Source organism: Eptatretus burgeri, chromosome 4 (assembly GCF_056783735.1).
Source record: "Eptatretus burgeri isolate ZD-2024b chromosome 4, Ebu_testis_v1, whole genome shotgun sequence".
Lineage (NCBI taxonomy): Eukaryota > Metazoa > Chordata > Myxini > Myxiniformes > Myxinidae > Eptatretus > Eptatretus burgeri.
Window position 1 is genome coordinate 93,125,962 of NC_140964.1, and position 25,825 is coordinate 93,151,786.

At 41.6% G+C, this 25,825-nt stretch overlaps 1 protein-coding gene across 3 annotated transcripts in view; it reads left to right on the forward strand.

Moving 5' to 3' along the window:
• Positions 1-556: 556 nt before the first annotated feature.
• The window catches only part of LOC147028686 (ubiquitin-conjugating enzyme E2 L3-like), a 114,538-nt gene continuing 89,269 nt past the window's right edge, over positions 557-25,825 (forward strand). The window contains exon 1 of one of the 3 annotated variants that reach the window (XM_085879360.1): positions 557-704. In XM_085879360.1, the coding sequence (XP_085735486.1) occupies positions 678-704 (27 nt within the window). In that variant the 5' untranslated portion in view covers positions 557-677. Of the gene's footprint in view, positions 705-6,610; positions 6,653-25,825 lie in introns of those variants that run through there. The other 2 variants (XM_085879363.1, XM_085879361.1) reach the window with 2 other exon arrangements.

Here is a 25,825-nt window from a genome sequence, read left to right on the forward strand (position 1 = left end):
TATATCTCTATATCTCTATATCTCTCTCTCTCTCTCTCTCTCTCTCTCTCTCTCTATATCTCTATCTCTCTCTCTCTCTCTCTCTCTCTCTCTCTCTCTCTCTCTCTCTCTCTCTCTCTCTCTCTCTCTCTCTCTCTCTCTCTCTCTCTCTCTCTCTCTCTCTCTCTCTCTCTCTCTCTCTCTCTCTCTCTCTCTCTCTCTCTCTCTCTCTCTCTCTCTCTCTCTCTCTCTCTCTCTCTCTCGCCAGCCTGTTTTATAAAGTTGAATCAGTTAAAGTTATTTGATCATCTGATTGAATTAAAGACACGAGGACAGCGGTTTTCCTCGTTGTCTCCCAGCTGAGGCGTTGGAGGGAGAATGAGTGGAAACTTTGGTGTGGTGAACGTGTTGTTACTCCAAGCATTGGAGAATGAATGAAAACTATCGGGAATGAGGAGAGGGTGAGGGAGGAGTTTACAACATATAACTTCCATCAAGAATAACTTTTAAAAACGACGAAGTAAAATAAATTCGTGCGACCGTTATGATATTGAAGGTGCACTCGTTCAATTGCACATCCTTCCACAACATGTGACGAATAACTTCTCTAAACGAACGTGTTGACGTCACGGCGTACGTTTTGCACGAATACTTGCTCACGTGACAGGAAGTCGACGTCGTTGTAACCCTGAGGAAAGATGGCGGCCACACAACGTCTTGTGAAGGTACGATCTCCCAATCGGACGCTTCGTCCGAACTTGTCTACTTTATTTTCGACGTTCGATTTGTGTCTGTGGGGAAAAAAAGAGGAGAAATCACCAATTTCCACCTGATTGTGTAGTTATTATTGCGGTTGACCTTGTTGAGAAGACGGTAATACTTTCGATTTTTTTTAGTACTAGTTTGGCTAGGCCTCGTGAACAGGGCGACGGTGATATATCAAGTTGGTTTTTCACGTTCGAAGTTCCCGCTGTATGTGCATTATCCCCCAGTAATCTCGCTTATGACCGTTACTGCGGATTATCTTTAAATGACCACACGAGGTGGATGACATAATTTATTGTTATCTTGTTTTACTCTATCTCCATGCTTGTTCGAGTTCAGTCGTCGCCTTTTTGCCAAGGTTCCCAAGCTTCCGATACGAGTGTCGTTCGGTTTTCGAAAATAAAGCTGAAACTCCTTTGATACCACGGGGACTTTATTATATTTTGTTTTGTGTATATATATATATATATATATTTAGCATTCGTACCAGGTTAATAAAAAAAACCGTTCTGAAGTTTATCAGGGTAAATGTATGACATTGTCTACAAATTACATACTGTACTCGAATGCACTTTCGCGGTTCTCTGACTGGAGGTCCTGATGAAGTCATGGTCGTGAACAATGGTTTCCCATTTTTAATTCAAAACACGTTTTATTCAAACCGAAAATCTCAATCTCTTCCTTCTTCGAGATGCAACTGTAAGGTAACCCTTCCCCTTGTGAAAATGTCTATATACTGCAAGATATATATATATATATATATATATATATATATATATATATATATATATATATATATATATATATATATATATATATATATATATATATATACTGACGTCTCATCAGGCTATATACATATATACTCGTCAGACTATATACTGCAAGATCTTGTGTACGACTCGAGCATTGACGTTGAATCTTGCGAGTTGCTTGCAATGCTGAAGACAAAGCTTGAAAAACGTCCTGTCGTGTGGTGGCATAACAGGAGAGGAAGAGGGACATCCCAAATTGGTGATGACTTGGACCACCATCCAAAAGGGGCAGTGTGAAAGAGTCACTTGGATCTTCCCGAGTTTACATGACCGACCATGGGTCTGAGGATTGTTTGTGCCTTGTTCGCTTCAGCAGAACATGACGATCCAGATTCTGACTCTCCTAAGCTGTGCTGTCATTTTGCAATTGAGCTGTTTTGCTTTCAAACACAAAGGCTGCTCCATCGAGTATTTTATTTATTTATTTGCTTGTTTATTTTTATAGCTCCATTATCTTTGACCTTGGAACTTTGGACTGAAATTGAAACGCCAGCATTGTTGCTGAAGTGTAGTTGCATAACACAATTGATTTTGATATCATTCTAACCCTGCATTTATGGGTTCTTTCAGATTTTCTCCCCCCCCCTTTTTTTTTCTGTCATCTTCATTGCTGTGAATGTACCTCGCCGCTCTTTACACGAGTTTTTCCTCATTCGTAGTTCCTATTATAACCTAATTTGAGGAATTCTCGGTGTTTGACATCCATGTTGATGGAGGTTTATGATTAATCTGATCAATACATCGCTGCGAGTTTGATTGTTTTTCCGTCGGTGATGTTTGCCTTCCCTTTTCATTGCTCGCTCACTGTTCGAATCTCATCCAAGCTTTGGCTCTTCCATCAAACAAAAATCATTTGCTACCATGATATGATGCTTTGAATTGACTAAAAGTACACTTGGTTGATTGCTTTTGTAATTTGTTTTCGTATAACGCGAAGTTGTCGCAAAAAGGCATTCGATACACCGTATTTACACTTTTACATTTTATTTTAACAGAATATTTTATCAGAACTCGAAATAATCTGCTTTCTTGTGATGCTGTGTCAAATGCTAAATCTTGCAAAACATGCAAATTGATAAATTAATAACTTCAAACAAAGACATTAGTCAGGATTTGAGTCAAAAAATCTCCAAACAGTGACGTATTCTTGATTCTCAAAAAAAAAAAAAACACACACCTTTTTAGCATCCCATAAGAATGGTACTTGTTTTTATTTTTAGCTCATCTGGAATTTACATTCCAGATAAGGTATTGTTCGTCCGTCAGTCTCCTTTTTTTGGCTTCTCCAGCCAGACCACTGGGTCGATCCGGCCAAAATTTTACAGCAACATTCCTCTTCTGACTGGTAACAGGAATTGCAAAGATCGATCAGGTCAGGTCAGGTATGGGAGCATGCGCCGGAGCAGCGAGTCACTGAATCCACTTTCCCCCAGTGCTTCAGGGGCCTCTGTCTGGCCATCCCCGACTCCTTGAGATGTTGAGCAATCCGCTGCAACCACGAGGGACGTGGTCAGCCCATTGGCCTCCTCCACTCATAAAGCTCCCTCGCTGAGAGAATCTAGTGAATAGGATCAGCGTCAGAAAAACGAGTCACATCTCCATACAGCCGCAGCTGACGCTCATGGATTATGCAGGTGACAAATTTCATTTGAGTCTCAGCAACTACTCGTTGGACAAAAAGTCCGACCATTGATAGCCAAGGATGCGCGAAGAGACCTTGTACCAAAGGAATTGAGTCTCCGTCTCGGATCCCTGGTCAGAGTCCAAGTCTCAAATCAGTAGAGCAAGACTGTAAGCACAAAGATCATTGCAGATGATAATCATTACGGTCACATGACTTTAAGTATGTCAAAATTGCCGACTTAGTAAAAATCTTCAAAAGTTTTCTTCTCCTGATCCACCAGTCAGAATGCTATCAAATTTGGGTTACATTAGGCCAGGGTAGGAATGTTAAGTTGCCGGTCACATGATAGTGTGACGACCGGAAGTGTGACCGGACCGGAAGATGTCAAAATGGCCGACATCGTCAATTTTTGTCAATCGTGTAAATTCCTTCAAAAATCTTGTCTAGACCCACCAGTCAGAATGCTACCGAATTTGGGTTGCAACGTTTAGGATAGCGTCCTGATAAATTGCGGAGTCCATGGTAGTAGGTTGTAGACAGGAAACACTCAGGGTAGTACTACTGTTCTGATTTAGTAGCATTGAAGTGGTGCCCGGAACCACCTGGAACACTCCATGTCAGGATTGCTGGTCTTACTTTCTGTCTCACTCAAACTATAACTACCACCTAGCTTTAATCTCTCTCTTGCAAACAAACATCACACACTTTTCTTACCCACTCATTTTCACTCCTCATTTTACATTCTCTTATCTCTTTCCTCTCAGACACCAATTAAATTTGATAAGGTCCGAAATGTTAATGGCCCCCAATTCCTGCCATTCTGGGGTGCGAAGAATCTCCAGTGACTTGCCTTCCTTTGCTGCCAACGAGAGGGGAGGGGGGGGTGCTCAGGCAGTCGTAGTATCAGTCCCTCTCGAGACCCTTGCCTTTTGAACCAACATGACACTTTTTAGGTCATCTCTACAGAGATGACCTAATAAAGCCGGACCAAATGTCCGTCCGTCAACAATTTTTCTTTCCTATCTTGATGAAACTTAGAATGTGGGTAGAGGTCGATGAGTGTTGCACAACGATATAACTTTTGTCCGGGTTCAAGGTCAGGGTCAAGGTCACGAGGTCACGTAAGTTATAAAAATCGCCATTTTCAAAACCTATCTCTGCCATTCTACAAGATATTCGGCAACTGTTTATTGATTATGATAGTAAAAAATATTATCTTGTATGTAATCGGACAGATTTTTTTTGAATTTCCGTCCCGTTTGGCCGCCACGTAACCTGGAAGATGGTCAAAAACACCTCCCGGTACAAAGAAAACTTTTTACCTCCGATCTTGATGAAATTTGGTATGTGGGTAGAGGCCGATGAGTGATACCCAACGACATATTTTTTCCCCGGATTCGAGGTCAGGGTCAAGGTCACGAAAGTTGTGAAAGTCGCCATTTTCAAAACCTATCATTTTAGGAGATATCTGGCAACGGTTCATCGATTATGATAGTAAAAAAACATAGAGATGACTGTCACCCCCACATGGGGGTAATTTTTTTTCAATTCGTTTCACCAACATCCGTGGTCTTTCTTCGAATCTTTCCTCTGTTGAACATCATCCAGCAAGTTCCTCTCCTAATATCTTGCTTCTCTTAGAGACCCAATTGTCACATGACGTTCTTGTTAATTCTTTTAACATTTTGAACTGCAACCTTCACTCACGATTCCGCTTCAAAGGGGGAGTCTGTGTCTACTCCAACATCCAGAGCCTGCTATACACCTTGCGGACAATCACCAAGCTTTGATGTCATCTGGCTTAAGATTTGTCTCCCTACCATCACTATTTTTCGGTTTCATTTAATGCTCTTCCAATTCCACAAACTTCATAGCTTTATTTGACTATCTTAATTCTTGCCATGAGACCATGACATCCGAATACCCTCGAGCAGAATTTCTTTCTCTCGGAGACCTCAATGTACACCCCAGGGAGTGTCTGAAATCTTCCCACACAGATGTTGAGGGAGTTGTAGCTCTTAATTTGTTCCAAATAATTAAGAATGGAAAATGTACTACCCACCCTACCCATATCCCAGATTGTCATGACGACACTTCCAATACTTTGGATTTATTCTTCACTTCCAATCCGTTGCATTACAGCTACACAATTTCACCTCCAATTGGTTCTTCTGACCAGTCTTGTGCACATCACTTTACTTAGGCCTAAGTCACATTTGCCACGGCGGCCGTGGGGGTCTCCAAAATCTACGGCTACTAGCAATTATACGGCAGCTGCAGTATTTCCACGGTCACACAATGTAACAGTCACATATGTTTTTATTTTTCAGGTAGCCGCATGGCGTATTTATAAATTGTGGAGACCGAAAACGTGGGGGTGCCGTACGGTCTTTGATTTGATGTCGCACGGTGACCTTAGGGCGTTCCTGCGGCGGCCATAGATTTTAAAGGCAGACGCAAGGCGACCGCAGGGGGACCGCAGGGGTCCCTAAGCCGAACGTGCGGCCAGACGGACGGTAACGAATGTTATTTTTATCTTGCCAAAATGAAGTTTTTACAAGATATGTGAGTCAGCTTGTATGTTCTTTTTTTTTTGTCTAATCACGTATAAAAAATTCTGCAGAGCACAGTTATCATCGGAAATTTTTGTAACTTCGCATATCAGAGGCCTATAGAGGTCCCTTTCAGTGCACAAAATTTTGAAGGTCAAGGTCACTTGGCGCAAATCAGGGGAGTTGATGAAACCCTTATTTCTTGAGTAATTTTGATCAGATCGTCTTCAAACTTCATGGGAATATAGTTCATGGTCTGGCGCTCAGCTGATTAATTTTTGGTGGCGATTGGCCTTGACCTTCATATGTTTTTTTTTTTTTTTTTTTTTTTTAGTCTGTAATCACGTATAAATCACTCTGCAGAGCACAGTTATCATTGAAATTCTTGTAACTTCGCATATCAGAGGCCTATATAGGTCCCTTTCAGCGCATAAAAATTTGAAGGTCAAAGGTCAAGGTCACTTTGTCACAAATCAGGGGAGTCGACGAAACCCTTATTTTTTGATTAATTTTGATCGGATCGTCTTCAAACTTCATGGGAATATAGTTCATGGTCTGGTGCTCAGCTGATTAATTTTTGGTGGCGATTGGCCTTGACCTTCATGGTTAGCGCCAAAGGTCAAACATATTTGACCCCAAGGTCAAATTTTCAAGTTTTAGGAACCATATCGTGTAGTACCTCAAATTGAACACCTCTGAGTGCTTTCTAGATATGTCAAGCTTGAGACATTATGACGTCATTTGGTGATGTTATGAGGCAAACGCATATTTTTCATGGTTACTCTGTAGAACTATTCTCATCGGAATCTCTCGTCGGCAGATATTCCTCAAGGAGTCGCTCCTCGTGGATAGCAGCTCTGTTCACCTCAGTGTGACCTTAAAGAAGTCACATGTGGTCACCTTTTGGCAAGATACGGGTCGGTTTATTTATTTATTTATTTTTTTACCAGTTCTTTTGTTTTGGCTTGTCGAATTGCTACGGCGAACGTATAAATGAAAAAAGTTGTAACTCCGCGCTATAATTCCACGGCGACCTTACGACCTGTAAAATATAGCCAAACGGCCACCCTGAGGCCACCTCAGAAACTCTGCGGCCGCCGCACGTTTCTGTCAATTCAGAGGGCGTACGGCCGCCGTATCCTCGCTGGAGAGCAAATGTGACTTCGGCCTTACCACCACCACTTCTCCGATGAAACGCTAGTATTGGCATTGGACTAGTTTACGAAGCTTCTTTTCTGACCATCCCTGGAAAGACAACTGCCTCTCCTCGGGTGATGCCTCTGCTGAACATATAGGTGAGGTTATTGTTGCAGGAATGGAGGCTTATATCCCCTCCTCTTTCAAGTCTATCTCTCCTACCAATTCTTGGTTCAATATTCCCTGCTCTGCGGCCATTTGTGCAAGGGATGTGGCATATCAGATATGGAAAAACTCTTCTTCTTCCGACTCGCATTCAGCTTTCACATCTGACAGAAATAATTGCAAACATGTCATTCGTGAGGTGAAACATTCCTTAATTCAAAGGAAATATGACAACCTCTCATCTTCCACGACTAGATCTTTCTGGTCCTTGGCTGAAAGGATCTCCAACAACTTCTGTCACTCTACCTTTCCTTCGCTTTTCCATTCTGATGATACTATCGCTGTCTCTCCGACCGATAAAGCAACTCTTTTTGGTTCTTCTTTTCTCCTCGAACTCCACACTGGGAGCATTCCATGTCAAGTGTACATACCCTCCCAACACTAATACCTCATTTTCTCTCCATATGTTGGTCATTTATTCACTTGGGTGAAAAAAACTTCAAAATACCAATTTTTATACCTGTGGGCCCATGAGGGCCCATTTTAGCCCCCCTCCCCCAAATTTGGGCACCCCCACTGCCCCACAATCTTCCAGAGGCCATATCACAGGTTGTCGTGGTCCGATTTGGCTGATCTTGGTATCAAAATGCTCGTAAAAGCGATATCTTTCGAATCGCGTTAAATTAAATCACTCCAAAACAGTAATTCAAAAGTTATAGTTTGGGGCGCCCTTTGACCTTGGGCCCCCACTCCCCAGCCAAACCGATGGTCCCGATATTTATTTATTTATTTATTTATTATTATTTTTGTGTGAGTAAACCCCTTCATATACTCCAGCACCTCAGCATAAATGAAAATGGGATCTCAATGGGTTCAAGTGTGATGATGGTTTTATTGTTCGGGGACTCGGGTGCTGGACACACAATACACCACAATACATAGCACAATATTTGAACACAAGATTTCCAATTCACTATATCAGTATATTGTACATAAATTTTCCACATGCACATGCAGGAACTGGAAGCGATACTCGTATGAGTAAGAGTTTTTCCTAGCATATTATAGTCAAGATTTTTTGCCAACCAATGTTTTATTTAACAGCTGTGTTTCTTTTTTTACTGATTGTGTAGGTTCTACCTGTAGCAGTTTTTGGTTCTACGGAAAGAAGTATATCAGAAATATCTAAAATGCAGTGATCTTCAATGTCAGGAAAAAAGAAACTATTTGCGGGCCTGTTTGGAATAAGAAAATTCACTTTAACTTCATGAGTGTCCTGAAAGGCTTCCATGATGCAGGCAAGCCACCATTTTCCATCATAGTGCACTGCGACAAAACCTGAGTTTCCCGTGAAAAGTTAGTGTGGATTTTGAAAGAGCTGACTCGATACAGTGTTCCTCGCTTAGGCTGAATTAGCGTACTTGAAGAGCAGTTTCAAAAATAGGGATAAAAACATGAAGTTTTTGAGTTCCAGCTATGGTTTTGGCCGTTTTTAACCTTTATTCCAGATTTCGTTCTTCCTCGTCATACGCCTCTTGGATCCCATAACCGAACTTCATTTCATTCAAACCATTTTCAGCAAAGGCGAAAATATCTTTTGGAGAAATAATTTGACTGTCGTAAGGTCGATGCAGGCTCTCACGTGTTGCTTCTCATTTGACTGTCCCTCCCACTCCATCTGAAGGGCCCTTGCCATGACTTGTTGCAAAAAAAGCCATTCTGTGTCAATACCATACTCTGATTTGTGATGACATAGGTTTATGAAGGCTTTGCAATTCTTATATTGGCCAGCGCAACCGTCTGAGAAATAGTAACGTTTCTTTACATTTCCAAAGCTAAATTTCAAGTGTTCAATGAGCATTCTTTGGAAGAGGTGGACTGAGACAACGTCGTGAGTATTGCATTCCGATATAATCGTGAACGAATCGTGGTTTAATTTGCCATCGTCCGATTTGAAATAGTAAACCCAGGGGAGAATTGTCGCTGGAGAGCAGTTCCAATGGAATCCTTGGGCCGCATCCTGTACGACAAAGGAATAGTTCTCTGACAAGTCTCTAATAATGACAAATTCTCCTTCACCGATTTCATCTTTCTTATTTTTCAGAAACTGAGATTGGGCCTTGACAATGAAGTCGTGTCTCATTAATTTCACCGCGCGTTCACAGAATTGATTCGTGAATTCTTCCAAAGGCAGGACCATGGAGCTCAGTTCAGATCTGTCGGTGGATGTCCACCGTTTAAACTGAATTTCATCAATATCCTCAAGTTCATAAGCAATCAGAAGCTCGGTTTTGAAGTCTTCAATTGATGGGCAACTCTCACAAGTTCTGAAATAACATGCCGGTTGTACTGGGTTACAAACTATGCGTGCTATCACATGATGATAGCTAGGAAGTTCGGCTATCTGTGGCATTTTGGAACCAAACATCATGAGTTTCACATTTTGATGTATCTTACATACACATACACTGTGTGTACCGCCTGAACCGGCCAGGACACACTCCGAGGGACGGAGCATGGCGAACTTCGCGAATCCAACTTTTAAGCCAGGGTTCTTCTCTTTCAATTTCTGAAACAGTTCCTTGAGATTGTTTAGTACCAGGCGCTTTTGAATTTTGTCTTTTCTATGTTCATTTCTGACCATCACACAGTCATTTTTTTCTGGCATTATTCGGCTGACTTCATCACTTCGGAAAAATTCAGTTATGGCGGATTTCACTTCGTCAGGCAATATTTTACCCTGTTTGGGATTTGGAGACGACAGCATACCATTCTCTTTCTCTAAATTTTTGGCTTGCACATCCATTCTTTGGGAGCAACTGAATTCTCACTCATCATCCCTCTGATGCCTCATATTCTTTGCAAAAATTGTCGGTATATGTATTTGCTCTGAACGGCTCGAAACAACATATATTTCTTTGAGGCTTTTGATCACCTCTGGCATGCAGTTTTCATCACATTTTGATGCTGTATTTTGTGTTTTCTCCAGTGCTTGGTCCAGCAACTGGTTCTAATTTCTTTCGCGCAGAATCTTCCACTTTACTTCGCTTTTCAGGAACGTACCCTGGGTTCCCTTCCGCCTTTCGTTTGTCAAATGGGCTTTCGCCTATCATCAATAACGACTGCTTTAATCGGTAAACTTCTGCTTCTCGCTCAAAAACCTCCTCGTCCTCATCTGTCGAAATAGATTCTGCAATGCCTTCGATAGTATCTTCTGATGATAATTTCGAACTGGTCGAAGATGATTCTTCAATACGCTCTGGTGACAACAGAGTTTTTTTTTTCTGTGCAAAGTCTGTTATCTTTTTTCACCTTTGAAGAAAATTTCATCAACATATCATTTGACACATTGCGAAGATCTTTTCGTTGTTTCATTTTATGGCAGCTGAACGGATCGCAACAATATTTTCGGAACTCCTTTCGATCTTCAGTCGCCATGCTTACTGTAAAATATGCAAAAACTGAGATTATCCCATTTACAACTTAATTCGATGATGGTTATACAAAAAATGTACACTTAAAAATCAATAGGCAGAATAATTTTTCGCAAATGATGCAATATATATATATATGTATGTATATATATATATATATATATATATATATATATATATATATATATATATATATATATATATATATATATATATATGTGTATATATATATGTATATATATATATATATATATATATATATATATATATATATATATATATATATATAATCCCTGTGTCGTAAGAGGCGACGAGGGTTGCGTCAGGAAGGGCATCCGGCGTAAAACGTGTGCCAAATCACTATGCGGATCATACGGATGATCCGCTGTGGCAACCCCGAAAGGGAGCAGCCGAAAGAAGAAGAAGAAGAAGATATGTATGTATATATATATATATATATATATATATATATATATATATATATATATATATATATATATATATATATATATATATATATATATATATATATATATATATATATATACATACACACACACACAGTGGGGAGAACAAGTATGTACACTTCAACTGTGAAAGACGGAATCTAAAACAAAAATCCTGAAAATCACATTGTATGATTTTTAAATAATTAATTTGCATTTTATTGCATGAAATAAGTGTTTGATACATCAGAAAAACAGAACTTAATATTTGGTACAGAAACCTTTGTTTGCAATTACAGAGATCAAACGTTTCCTGTAGTTCTTAACCAGGTTTGCACAGACTGCAGCAGGGATTTTGCCCACTCCTCCATACAGATCTTCTCCAGATCATTCAGGTTTCGGGGCTGTCGCTGGGCAACACAGACTTTCAGCTCCCTCCAAAGATTTTCGATTGGGTTCAGGTCTGGAGACTGGCTCGGCCACTCCAGGACCTTGAGATGCTTCTTACGGAGCCACTCCTTAGTTGCCCTGGCTGTGTGTTTCGGGTGGTTGTCATGCTGGAAGACCCAGCCACGCCACATCTTCAATGCTCTTGTTGAGGGAAGGAGGTTGTTGGCCAAGATCTCGCGATACATGGCCCCATCCATCCTCCCCTTAATACAGTGCAGTCGTTCTGTCCCCTTTGCAGAAAAGCATCCCCAAAGAATGATGTTTCCACCTCCATGCTTCACGGTTGGGATGGTGTTCTTGGGGTTGTACTCATCCTTCTTCTTCCTCCAAACACGGCGAGTGGAGTTTAAACCAAAAAGCTCTATTTTGGTCTCATCAGACCACATGACCTTCTCCCATTCCTCCTCTGGATCATCCAGATGGTCATTGGCAAACTTCAGACGGGCCTGGACATGCGCTGGCTTGAGCAGAGGGACCTTGCGTGTGCTGCAGGATTTTAATCCATGACGGCGTGGTGTGTTACTTATGGTTTTCTTTGATACTGTGGTTCCAGCTGTCTTCAGGTCATTGACCAGGTCCTGCTGTGTAGTTCTGGGCTGATCCCTCACCTTTCTCATGATCATTGAGGCTCCACGAGGTGAGATCTTGCATGGAGCCCCAAACCGAGGGAGATTGACTTATCTTGAACTTCTTCCATTTTCTAATAATTGTGCCAACAGTTGTTGCCTTCTCACCAAGCTGCTTGCTTATTGTCCTGTCGCCCATCCCAGCCTTGTGCAAGTCTACAATTTTGTCCCTAATGTCCTTAGACAGCTCTCTGGTCTTGCCCATTGTGGAGAGGTTGGAGTCTGATTGATTGAGTGTGGACAGCTGTCTTTTATGCAGATAACGAGTTCAAACAGGTGCAGTTAATAGAGGTAATGAGTGTAGAATGGGAGGGCTTCTGAAACGCAAAACGAACAGGTCTGTGAGAGCCGGAATTCTTACTGGTTGGTAGGTAATCAAATACTTTCTGACACGGCTCTTGGACACATTTGTCCTTGTTTGTTTAAAAACCCAAACTTTTCCTCTTTCCTGGCAACATATCTTAGTCCAGCCTATTTTAAAGAAGGGTGATGGTTCAAACCCTTCTAACTACTGTCCTCTTGCTCTGACTTCTACTATTTCCAAAGTATTTGAATGTCTTCTCAATTCCCATTTTCTCAATAATCTTGAATCTCAGTCTCTTATCTGACCACCAATACGGCTTTCGCAAGGCAAGATCAACAGGTAATATCCTTTTCCGAAATTACAAATGTCTGGGCCTCTTCTTTGAGAGACTTTGGGGAATCCTTTGTTGTAGGCCTTGATATTTCAAAAGCCTTTGACAGAGTTTTTGCATCAAGGTCTGATATCCAAGCTTCCCTCTTTCAGCTTTCCTCCTTCACTCTGCTCTCTCATATTGAGCTTTCTCTCCGACCGCTCTATTTCTGTAATTGTTGATGGTTCAACATCTCCCCCCCCCCTTTCGCTATCAACAGCGGTGTCCCCCAGGGTTCTGTCCTGTCTCCAACACTCTTCCTTCTTTTTATCAATGACCTTTTTTCTTCCACAAATAACCAAATGCAGTCTTATGTGATGATTCAACATTACATTTCTCCACGTCTTTCCCATCTGCCCAGTCTTCTCTCACTTTATCTACATCTCGTTTCATCACAGCCATTACACCTCTTTAAATTTGGATTTGGACAAGATCTCCCAGTGGGGAAAATGTAATGAAGTTAAGTTTAATGCTTTTAAAACTCAATTTTCTAGCTCTCTTGCTCTCCAACTCTCGCTCTCTGAAAGCTCCACAATTACACCATGTGATATAATAAACCGACTAGGCATTCTAGTATCAAATTTATCCTGGAATCCACCCATTACGCAAATAGCTAAGTCGGCCTCAAATAAATTAGGACTCCTATTCAGATGTCGAAGATTCTTCTCCTCTGAACAGTTGCTCCAACTATACAGGGTGGCCATAAAGTCTGGAAACGTAGATGAATATACATTATAAATGGTTTGATGTTGCATTTCAATAAATATGTTCCATGACATGTTCAAGGTGTCCTTCATGAGAAATGCACATTTCATTGAGCTGTGCAAAATTGCAATGAACACGGTGCATTGATGCAGCATTTCCATTAATTCCTGCACATGCATCCATGATGCATTGCCTCAGATGATTTGTGTCTGATTTTCCCTGATTCATGTGTCTGATTTTCACTTCCGAGATGACATGCGTTGAAGTGCTCTACTATCCATCGATATGACCAGCCCTCGCATCCACTCAGCAGTATCACCTTAATGCGTTCATCTAGGACATCTTCAAACTGTAACAATGACATTATCTGTTTCCAGACTGTATGGCCACGCTCTATAAAGGATTGATTCGTCCTTGTATGGAGTACTGCTCTCAAAACTGCAGAGGTTCCAGCTCCACATACTTACTGGACAGAATTGAATACAAAGTTATCCAACTTGTCAACTCTACCAATGTGACCAAGACAAGCCACTACATCACATGTTTATTGTGTGGCCATCCTTAACTCGGGGGTGGGCCGCTACGATGTTTGTTTCTTCCCCTCCACTGCCAAACTCTGGAACTCTTTACCTTCTCACGTCTTCCCAAACACTTATGACCTTCCACCTTTCAAAAAGAAGATTGTTATTTTATTTTTTTTACTTCCTCAAACTCTTAGACTATTCTCTTTCTCCTTACTTTTCTATCAATACAGTTCTTTCATTTAAGGCTTGGCCTCTGAGGATTATTTAGTCTGTGACTGGAACCATGAACATATAAAAAAAAATGCTGCTCACATGACCGGAAGTGTGTCTAAATGGTGGTCGTGCAAATTCCTCCCAAAATCATCCTCTCAGGACCCATCTATCAGTCTGCCAACAAATTTGGGTTGCAACATTATGGTCAGTTAGGGATGTGAATTATATTGTGGAAGTCATGGGGATCACGTGACCCAGAAGTGTTTTAAAATTGCCGACTTCGTCAACTTTTGGGAAAAATCGCATTAATTCTTTTCAAAATCTTCTTTTTCAAACCTACCTGTCAGAATGCTATCAAATTTGGGTTACAACATGAGGATAGGACCGTGATGTTAAATTGTGGAGGTCATGCCGATAACTTGACCGGAAATGTGTCGAAATGGTGGACTTTTTTTGTATACCTTGTCGAGGCTCGTGTGAGAGCTAACACACAACACACATCAAGGGGGCATGAGATAAGAGGGGAGGGAGTGGGAAGGACAAAAAAGTGGGGAACAGAGACATTAGGTGATCTGTGGAAGGGAGAGGGATGGGATGGGGAACATGGGGAATAGAAGATGGACATTACAGGGACTTTCAGGAAGGAAAGCAGGGAATTTGAAGGAGGTGGGCTTGGGTGGATGTGATGGGTGGATTTGTGTGATGACTGACGACAGTCAGTACTATATACAACCCAAAAACCTTGAGTAGCTTTCACCGAAAAACGTTGCATTTATATAGATGTTCCAGGGATATGTTCACAAATATTAGTCTTTATATGCAGCTGCATATGATGGGTGTAAAAAAAAAAAAATAAAAATAAAAAAAAAAAGGCTCGGTAATTTCGAAAATACGGCAAATGGCTCGAAAATCAGGTGTTATTTCACCTCTCACGGGGTGCGGGCCTCTCACCACAGTTGACAGGGTGTCGGAAAAGCATCCGCAGTGAGGGAACAATTTCTTCAGAATGATGTAGCGCGGTACAGCTATCGACTATGGCGCTGGGCAAGTGACTTAAGCACTCCAGCAAGCCCTCCAATTAAATGGTTGATTAGGAATGGCTGGCCAAGCTGTGGCTGCATACCATGTATGATCCCCTTAACTTTAAAGCCGGCCCACATGAGTTGAAGAAATAAAATTAATTCATTCAAATAATGAATTTATCCACAAAAGAGTTGCTGTTTAATGCAGAACAACCCTGGAGATATAAAGTTTTTTTTTTTTATCATCCATGAAATAAAAATTGCAAATCATCCGACACATTGCTCGCTCATCTGTGCTGCGTCATGTGGTATATCGGTCGCGGTCCACGCAAACATTAACTTTATTTTAAAACGTCCGTTTTTCACCAGGTTTGTTTCGATTCCTTGCAGAGCACCTCGCAAAACCTCTGAAAATATACACAGATCCGGCGAACACTATGGATAAGCAGTCCCTCCGGGTGACAGAGCACGATGTCAAGCAGTGAATGCATTAAATAATTTCGCTTATTGAAGCTGGTTAATTTTGGCACGTTCCTAAATATTTTGTTCACTCAATATAATTCTCCAAACAGTAGAAAAGATGTTTAATGCTTTGGAAAATTTGTGTGTGTGTGTGATGATATATAAATGCTTGGAGGAGGAGGGACCATAGCCTTGCTTGCTTAAAGTAAATTGGTATATCGGCTAAGTTACAAGACGCGTTATTTCTTTAAATGATCAGATTTTAACACTTGTTTAGTCTGGACGATAATGTGATCCTCAAAGCCGAAAAAGATATTTCGATGATATACTTTCATTTGCCTGTGAGAGTGGATCGTGGAAAATTGTATCATATAATAATAATGCATGAAATCGCTCCAAGCTCTTAATTTGAAAACTCGTATCGGTTCAGATATCATTTATATTGGTTCAGCTGTCGTAGTCAACGGATCTGTTCTTCGCCTGCTCCCGATGCCACTTCCTTTCGCCACAGGACTTGGTGCGATTTTGGCTGCATGACAGCCTGCACTACGATTATAGTAGTGATGGTTCATGCAGGCCCAATCACCACCTCACTTTCCTGCAAGATCTGCCACCGGGTTCTAGAAACTGAGCAGACAACGACCTCGAGCAGGACCGCATCTGTTGACCAGAATCCAAGTATATCTGGAACTGCACTTACTGCAACAGAAGCTGCGTGCTATTTCACTGATAACTGGGGGCAAAAAGGTTTTTACGGCGACCCAAAACCACCAGACACATTCCATCATCACTTTATGGAGGCTTTTCAAGGAGGTGGAGGTGCTGGGTGCTTACCCACCTCCAGCTGGGACATGTGATGCTGATTGTCCACCCTGGTAAACACCGGTAACCCACATATCTGTGGGCCATTCCCCTATCCGCAACCTGGAGAGGCACCGCAGTAGCATACAGCTCTACTTTCTCTTAAAGAACCCCAGACTCGAAGCCATGATAAACAGGCATTCAATCATATGAGTGAGGAAAGTGGAAAATAAATAAAATACTTTATCATTAAGAAATGGTTTTTTTTTATACCTTGTCAAGGCTCGTATGAGAGCTAACACACAGCAAAGGGGGGCATGAGACAAGAGGGACGTGGGAAGGACAAAACAGTGGGGAACAGAGACATTAGGAGATCCGTGGAAGGAAGAGGGATGGGGCAGGGAACACGGGGTATACAAGATGGACATTACGGGGACTTTCAGGAAGGAAAGCAGGGAATTTGAAGGAAGTGGGCTTGGGTGGATTAACGGGGGTAGAAAAGATCGAGGATTTGGATGGGGGACGATAGGTGGTGGTTAACAGCTGTTTTGAAGGCCTGGAGGGAAGAATGGGATTGAACAGAGTGAGGGAGTTTATTCCAAAGGTGGGAAAAAGAGCAATGAAAGAGTGAAGGTGAGCAGTGATTCATGATTTTGGTAGTTTTACCAGAAGGGGATTGTTGGCGGACCTTGAGCTACCTGCGGAAATATGGTGGGGACAAATTGCAGACAGCAGGGGGGTGAGGCCGGTGGAGACGGTAGAAGACAGAAGGACCATCGACCTACTTGCGGTGAGAGAGTGAGAGGCCCAAAGACTCAGCCTCATCGCGGGAGATGCCAATGATCTGAAAAGCTTTGGTTTCCACAGCGTGAAGCTGTCTTGTTTGTTTTTTTTCTTTTTTCTTGGAACTGAAGTCTTGGTCATTTTGAATTTCAAATGAAAGGTTTCCTTTAAAAAACATTTTATACAATTGAGCCATATATTTTATACTTGCGTAAATATTGCCTGAGTTCTTGTCAGTGTGACCACTCATTGGCTTTTTTCACAAGATCTTGGCTATTCGTTGTTCACCTTAGTGTCTTGGTTTTGTATAGGCTTTCTATTATCATTGCTTTTCCGAAACCTTGTGAATTCTTGGCTTTTTTCATTGGCTCACCTTGGCATTTATGAAAATGAGGAGTGGTCACACTGGTTCTTGATCCTTCTTCAAGTACATATTGGATGTTCACAATTTAATGTGTGGGGGAGAGTCTTGATCCACAGCTCGATTGTGTTTTGAATAGTTTGGACCATGCGATCCAGTAGCTTTAATTTACCCTTGTATTAGATATTTTCAGAGGTAAATCATATTGTAAAAGATGCACAGAGGGAGCAGTGAGCATCCATTATAGAGTAAGAGTATTGTGTGAAAAAAAAAAAAAATTCAAAAAATCTTGAAGCAGGCGAGACAGGGTGAAGGATTTGTCGCCACCCAAAGTTGCACATAAGCTTTATGGGATGTTAATGGACGTTTTTGAAAGCGATGGAAGTGTTTTTGTTGCATGAAGTTGTCATGGGAATGGTGCTTCCTGGGAAGAGCAGAATTTGGTGTTGGAAGAGCTTGGTGTTGGCTTAGTGGTTCGGGTGGCTGGCTTGGGATCTTAGGGTTCTGAGTTCAAGCCCTGTTTTCCGCTGAATTAACACCAGGTGAGGTTGACTCAGCCTGTCATCCTTCCGAAGTCAGCGAAATGAGTTCCATTGTACTGGTATAGGGGCACAGCATCAGCATCAGCGACATCGTCACGCTGCAACAATATGATAGCTACCCGGCAGCCAAGCTGCCATACGCAAGAAAAAGATGTTGGAAGGTTTTTGTGACTTGTTTAAATTTTACATTTTTAATTGATTGAAATTATAATTGGGAATTGTAAAAGCTCAATTTTGTATGGTTGAATCGGATTCTTATTGGCTGTCTTTTTGAGCAAAATGCCTTCGTCGTCTTCCTTTCTCTCATCCCACCGGGGTTTGGGATGATCGGGGGAATGGATGTTGTTACAAGAGTTGAATGTGATTGCAATGCGTGGGCCAAAATTCATAAATTATTAAGTGAATGAAATGGTGTGAAGTAGGTGTGCGTATGAAGAAAAGGATGCACACCTCATGTGGGGATTAATCCCCATTATAGTGATAGGTAGGTATCGGAGATTCAGCTGTGTTGGAACATGGATGCTGTTGTTGCTGAGAGAATCAGGAACAATTGAAATTGGTGCAAAAGTGAATTGAAAGGCTGGGAGGTTGGTCCAAGAGTACGCCAGAGCTCAGTGAGGAAGGGCACGCTGACATGGTGCAGGCCTTGGATGTCAAGAAAGGAAAACTCAATTTATTGTTGAGGTAGGTCCACGTATCTGGCAGAGGATCCAAGGCACTATGTGACACAGCGGGCACCTTTTGGTGAAGTCAGCGAGGGCATCCCACCTCCACCACTCCCCCAGAATTAATATGGAGCAAGGCAGCTAGCAAGGTGTTCCCAGTGGCTCTGGGGGTGCCATGCTAGAATGCAGGCAGGGATCCTCCAGAGAGGGGCCACACTTGCCAGGAACAAGATTGTGCAAAGGAACGGAGAAAACAAGCAGTCATAGACTGGTACTTACGAAATCGTCAACTTGACCTCTGACCTTGTCTTATAAAAGCTGTCTCTCGAGAAGGTAGCGATGCAAACCAGAAGTTTCTACGTTGATTCTGTATCAAACCATCAAAAATCGTAACGTCGACCGAAGCAAAAATCTCCATTTCTCCACGCAATTATACCTTAACGTAACTCAACGACGCGTCTGCTCGAGCACACTGCATCATGGGACGACCCGTGAAGCGTCGAGTGAAATATTTTTTTTTATACAATCTTAAAACGTCTCCAAAACATCCTATTTTTTTTTTTTTTAAACCAGAATTTCTACAACCGAGTTTTAAGCGATCGCAAAAACCGAAGACAAAATTAAAATCGAAGTTAAAATGAACTCGTAACGTCGAGCGAAGCAAAAATACTCCATTTCTCCACGTGAATTTACGGAATTATGTTTGACCTCACTGTGACCTTGACCTTTGACTGATTTTGACCAAAATCTAATCAGCACTAGCCATCACCCTCCTGAATCACATGATGTAATTTGACATTGGTAGCTTCTTCCGTTCTCGAGTTATCGTGCCTACAAACAAACAAACAAACAAACAAACAGAAAAGGAAGGCATCAATATACTTACGAAATCTTAGGATTTCGTAAATAAAAATCTGAGTGCCAGCCCCAATATCAAGTTGGGCACCAGCACGCAGAGCAACGAGTAAATTGCTAATGTAAAACCATAATCGAGAAGGGGAGGGAGTCTCAGGATAAAATGGATAATGTGTCTTGAAAATAGTAGGATAGAGTAGAGATGCTTCACCCTTCACCAATTTGATGTCTGTGGCCACTGAAGAGAACAGTAGTAGGACAATTGGATTTTGTGAGGGCTGTTTGGGTCCCAAATTGTGAGTTTAGACTTTAGGGGAAGGCATGCCCCCCCCCCCCCCACTCAAGCCATTTTCCACCAGCAAGCCAGGAACGGCCAGGCCACCCAAGCCTTAGTCACCTTGATTTCCTCCTGGGAGAGGATGGTTCGAGGACTGCTGAGGGGCTTGGGAAGGGTAGCTTAGATCGGAGGGATTTCGAGGGACAAGAACAAGCAATAGAATAGAGGGATTAGTGGGGCATGTCGGATTACGATTGGGTTGGAGCTGAAGCCGACCTTCTTACCTGCTGCCCCGAGCATGCTCCTGCTCCAAACAACCATCAACAGCTGCTACCATCCTGCCTGCTTTGTTGCAGGCCCTTTTCCCTGCCAGATGTCACCCACCAGCATGTCTGCCACAGGCTCTTTCTTGTACTTGACACCAAGTCTGTACTACCCACCAGCCAGCCTGGGCCACTTGTTGCCACTGACATTTTTTTTTGTTTGTTTTTGGCCATACGAGCCATGCCAACTAAGGAAGACTCATCTGTTGAGAAGCCACATTGGCATTTGGTTCAGCCATCTGGTATTACTGCTGTGCTGCTGCTAAGGTGCTGAAGCCACTGAGGACACTTTGTTGTGCTGTGGCCCCAGGGTCTCAATGAACCAACCTTGGCTAAGTGGGTGCTACTGGGGAGGGAGGGGGAAAAAAATTGGATGTAAACTTAATGAACTCTTCATTGAGAAGAAACAGGTACCGTATTTTCTGGTGAAAACCCACTTTTTTATCAGCAAAAAAAGGTAAAAGTTGGGTGTGCAGTTAATACACAGGTATTGAAAAATATATGCCTTAACGATCAATGCTGAATTTCAGTTATATTCCAAACTAGAAGGGCACTCGGGAGAGTGTATACCTCCGCCATGCAATGCCTGATCAACGAGAACACATCGGGCCCATTACATTTTTGAAATATCATGCTATACAATACGATATTGTTTTTGGCCCGATCTCTCAATGGTGAAGAATTTGTTCACGAAAAAAAATAAGTGACCACTATATTCGTTATTGTTGTCTATCTGTCTGTTGGGTAGTCGATCGAGTCGAAAAAAAAAAAAATCTCAAAAAACAATTTTTTGAGATTTATTTTTCTACCCTTATTATCAGTATTTAAAATGGCGATTTCAGTTAATACAATGGCGATTTCGATGAAACTTGGTTGGTAGGTTCATACCATGACATAGTTGTGTGCAAATGAGAACCGTTGCTATGGACAACACCGTTGCCTCGCAACGGGACTTTGAATCTTTAGAAAATCGTAAAACATTAATTTTTTCAAAAATCGGGCCACGAGCGACTGTGGGCAGTACATTCAGCCATATTGTCAAAAATTTCCAGCCGGATCCTATGAAAACTGTCGGAGAAGATAGACTTTGAACCCTGGTCGAAAACAATAAAAAACGAAGTTCGTTATATCTCAGAGACTATGAGTCAGATATACATGAAACTGGTATGGTAGGTTCATGGTATGTCCTAGTTATGTGTGAGAACCGTTGCTATGGACCCCTCCTTTGCCTAGCAATGGCCAAAAAACCTCTAAATGTGGGGGTATTTTAACGAAAAAACAATCTGCAGCATTAACCCTTGAAGCGAGAATCATGAATTTTCTTGTGCTTAATCCTCAGGCCATTCCCCATCGAACGGGCCCATCGCATCAGGTTCTATTGGGTAGTCGACTACCCATGTCCGCCTACTTGCTTGTCTGTCTTGGGTAGTAAATCTAGTCGAAAAAAAAAAATTCAAATTTTTTTTTTTTGAGATTTGTACTACCCTTATTATCAGTATTTAAAATGGCAAATTCAGTTAATACAATGGCGATTTCGATGAAACTTGGTTGGTAGGTTCATACCATGACCTAGTTGTGTGCAAATGAGAACCGTTGCTATGGACATCACCGTTGCCTCGCAATGGGACTTTGAAATTTTAGAAAAATCATAAAACATTAATTTTTTCGAAAATCAAAAATCGGGCCACGAGCGACTGTGGGCAGTACATTCAGCCATATTGTCAAAAATTTCCAGCTGGATCCTATGAAAACTGTCGGAGAAGATAGACTTTGAATGAACCCTGGTCAAAAATAAAAAACGAAGTTCGTTATATCTCAGAGACTATGAGCCATATTGTCAATTTCCAGCTGGATCCTATGAAAACTGTCGGAGAAGATAGACTTTGAATGAACCCTGGTCAAAAATAAAAAACGAAGTTCGTTATATCTCAGAGACTGAGTCAGATATACATGAAACTAGTATGGTAGGTTCATGGTATGTCCTAGTTATGTGTGAGAAAGAACCGTTGCTATGTACCCCTCTGTTGCCTAGCAACGGCCAAAAAAACCTCTAAATGTGGGGGTATTTTAACGAAAAAACAATCTGCAGCATTAACGCTTGAAGCTGGAATCATGAATTTTCTTGTGCTTAAACCTCAGGCCATTCCCCATCGAACGTGCCCATCGCGTCAGGTTATATAGGGTAGTCGACTACTCATGTCCGCCTACTGGCTTGTCTGTCTGTTGGGTAGTCAATCTAGTCGAAAAAAAAAAAAAAAAATTCAAATTTTTTTTTTTTTTTTGAGATTTGTACTACTACCCTTATTATCAGTATTTAAAATGGCGATTTCAGTAAATACAATGGTGATTTCGATGAAACTTGGTTGGGAGGTTCATACCATGACCTAGTTGTGTTCAAATGAGAAGCGTTGCTATGCACACCATCTAGGCTTTGAAATTTTTGAAAAATCATAAAAAAATAATTTTTTCCAAAAATCGGGCCATGAGTAACTCTGGGCAGTACATTCAGCCATATTGTCAAAAATTTCCAGCCAGATCCTATGAAAACTGTTGGAGAAGATGGACTTTGAATGAACCCTGGTCGAAAACAATAAAAAATGAAGTTCGTTATATCTCAGAGACTGAGTCAGATATACATGAAACTGGTATGGTAGGTTCATGGTATGTCCGAGTTAACGCTTGAAGCTGGAATCATGAATTTTCTTGTGCTTAATCCTCAGGTCATTCCCCATCAAACGGGCCCAACGCGTCAGGTTCTATTGGGTAGTCGACTTCCCATGTCCGCCGACCGGCTTGTCTGTCTGTCCCGAGCATAGCTCCGTGGGTTTTGATCCGATCCTGATAAAATTTTGGTGGGAGGTTTATATCATGATCTAGTTGTGTTTTCCTGAGAATGGGCATGGTGTGCCCATTATGGGCAGAGCCATGCCCAAAAAACACGTGTTTTTAGGGGGTAGCCGATTTCAATTTGCATCTTCTCCTAGGGGTTTTGTCGAATCTGACGGGTTTTGGTATTTGGTTAACCCAATGGCACCTGCATAGCCCCATGGAGCTAGATTTTTCATTTTCGTCCCAAGGTCAAGGTCATGAACTTAGAAAATTGCGAATTTTGACATTTATCTTCTCCGAGGGGTTTGTCAAATCTGGCAGGGGTTTCGGTATTTGGTTAGCCCAATGGCACCTGCATAGCCCCACGGAGCTCGTTTTTTTTTTTTTTTTTTTTTTCCCATTTTCGGCCCAAGGTCACGAACTTAGAAAATTGCGAATTGTGTTTTTAGGGTGTAGCCAATTTCAATTTGCATCTTCTCCTAGGGGTTTTGTCAAATCTGACAGGGGTTTCGGTATTTGGTTAGCCCAATGGCACCTGCATAGCCCCACGGAGCTCGATTTTTCATTTTCGGCCCAAGGTCACAAACTTAGAAAATTGCGAATTGTGTTTTTAGGGTGTAGCCAATTTCAATTTGCATCTTCTCCTTGGGGGTTTGTCAAATCTGGCTGGGGTTTCGGTATTTGGTTAGCCCAATGGCACCTGCATAGCCCCACAGAGCTCGTTTTTTTTTTTTTTTTTTTTTCCCCATTTTCATGTCAAGGTCACGAACTTAGAAAATTGCGAATTTTGACATAAAAATCCATCTTCTCCGAGGGGTTTGTCAAATCTGGCAGGGGTTTTGGTATTTGGGTAGCCCAATGGCACCTGCATAGCCCCACGGAGCTCGATTTTTCATTTTCGTCACAAGGTCACAAACTTAGAAAATTGCGAATTGTGTTTTTAGGGTGTAGCCAATTTCAATTTGCATCTTCTCCTTGGGGGTTTGTCAAATCTGGCTGGGGTTTCGGTATTTGGTTAGCCCAATGGCACCTGCATAGCCCCACAGAGCTCGATTTTTTTTTTTTTTTTTTTTTTTTTTCCCCCATTTTCATGTCAAGGTCACGAACTTAGAAAATTGCGAATTTTGACATAAAAATCCATCTTCTCCGAGGGGTTTGTCAAATCTGGCAGGGGTTTTGGTATTTGGGTAGCCCAATGGCACCTGCATAGCCCCACGGAGCTCGATTTTTCATTTTCGTCACAAGGTCACGAACTTAGAAAATTTCGAATTATGACAAAAAATCATACGACCGCCCAAACTTTGAGAGCTCGGATGACAATATTTTTTATGCATAATCTTGAGGTCATTCCCCACCTAAAGTCTAAAACTTTGATTTCATCAAAGTATGGATAATCCAAGGAGTGCGAAATGCCATATAGCCTATATGACATTATATTGTTCCTGGAATGTTCCAGAGGAAGCTTTGCACCAAAGGTCATAATCCTTGACCTTTGACCTTTAAAGTTCGCAAAGGTCAAATTTTCAAAGTTGTGGGAATCGAACCGGTTTTTCGACCTTCTTCTACGAACTAACTCCAATAAGCTACAGCACATATCCTGTTTCCTTATTTTAATGTCCACAACATTGTTTTGTGACCTTTAAAGGTTATGCAAATGTCAAAATTTTAAAGTTGTTGAACGAAACCGGGTTTTCGACATTTTGCAGCTAATAACCCGTCACTCATACCACATCATGTTGATCATTTTTTAACTTGGTCAAACATGATCACATTGTCTCATCCTTGACTTCTGAAACAATCTACATCGTCAAATACCGCTCGTGAACCATTGCCGTCTCAGATTTCTCACTTTTAAAAACTAATTCTCGTATCCAGATCCGGTTTCGGATCTTCACCAAAATTGAATCAATTTGTCGTGGTCACACACTCAACCTGTCCACCAACTTTCATCCAAATCCGTCTGCAACTTTTTGAGATATTGTGCTACATATTAGTGTAGCCCCATTTCTCGATGGTGAAGAATCACTTTTAAAAATTATAGTTGTCGGATCCGAATCTTCATCAAAATCGAATCCGTTCGTTTTTGTAACACACCCAACCTATCCACAATTTCATCTGGGTCCATCCACAACTTTGTTTTTTGAGATATCCTGCGTACAGAGAAACCGACCGAAAGTGGTGAAAGCAGAACCTCTCACTTTCGGTGGCAGAGGAAATGAACTTTTTTTTTTTTTTAGCAGTCAGAACTGCTGTTTAGCTCAATTCTGCCATTTCAACTTGGAAAATCGGTTCAGGTGAAGTTTGTACAGCGTTTTATTAACCATGTGCAGAAATTAAATAAAGCCATTCTCAGACGCACGGAGTTTAAGTGTGTGGCGTATATAGAGCCTCGTGGCTCTGAAAATTCCACTAAACACAAAAGAAGAAGAAGAACACCTGGTCTCGCGTCAAAAGAAAAATTATTCACAATAGATGGAGTCTTTGGCTTGGACACTTGCAGATCGAGTGTTTCATTGGTGAGGCCCAACCTGACCATCACATTCCTGGGTGAGGTGCTGCAGGATATGAGGGCAGTAGCTGACAGGTTGCAAGATGTCGACCCAGTGATGAGGCAGTACCTCCGGTTCCAGAGGGGTTGGATGATTTGCTGCCGCACAGAGCTGCACAGAAACCTGCAGCACTCAGTGAAACAGCTCTCGATAACTCTCTCTATCTCTATCTATATCTATATCTATATATCTCTCTCTATCTCTATCTCTATCTCTATCTCTATCTCTATCTCTATCTCTATCTCTA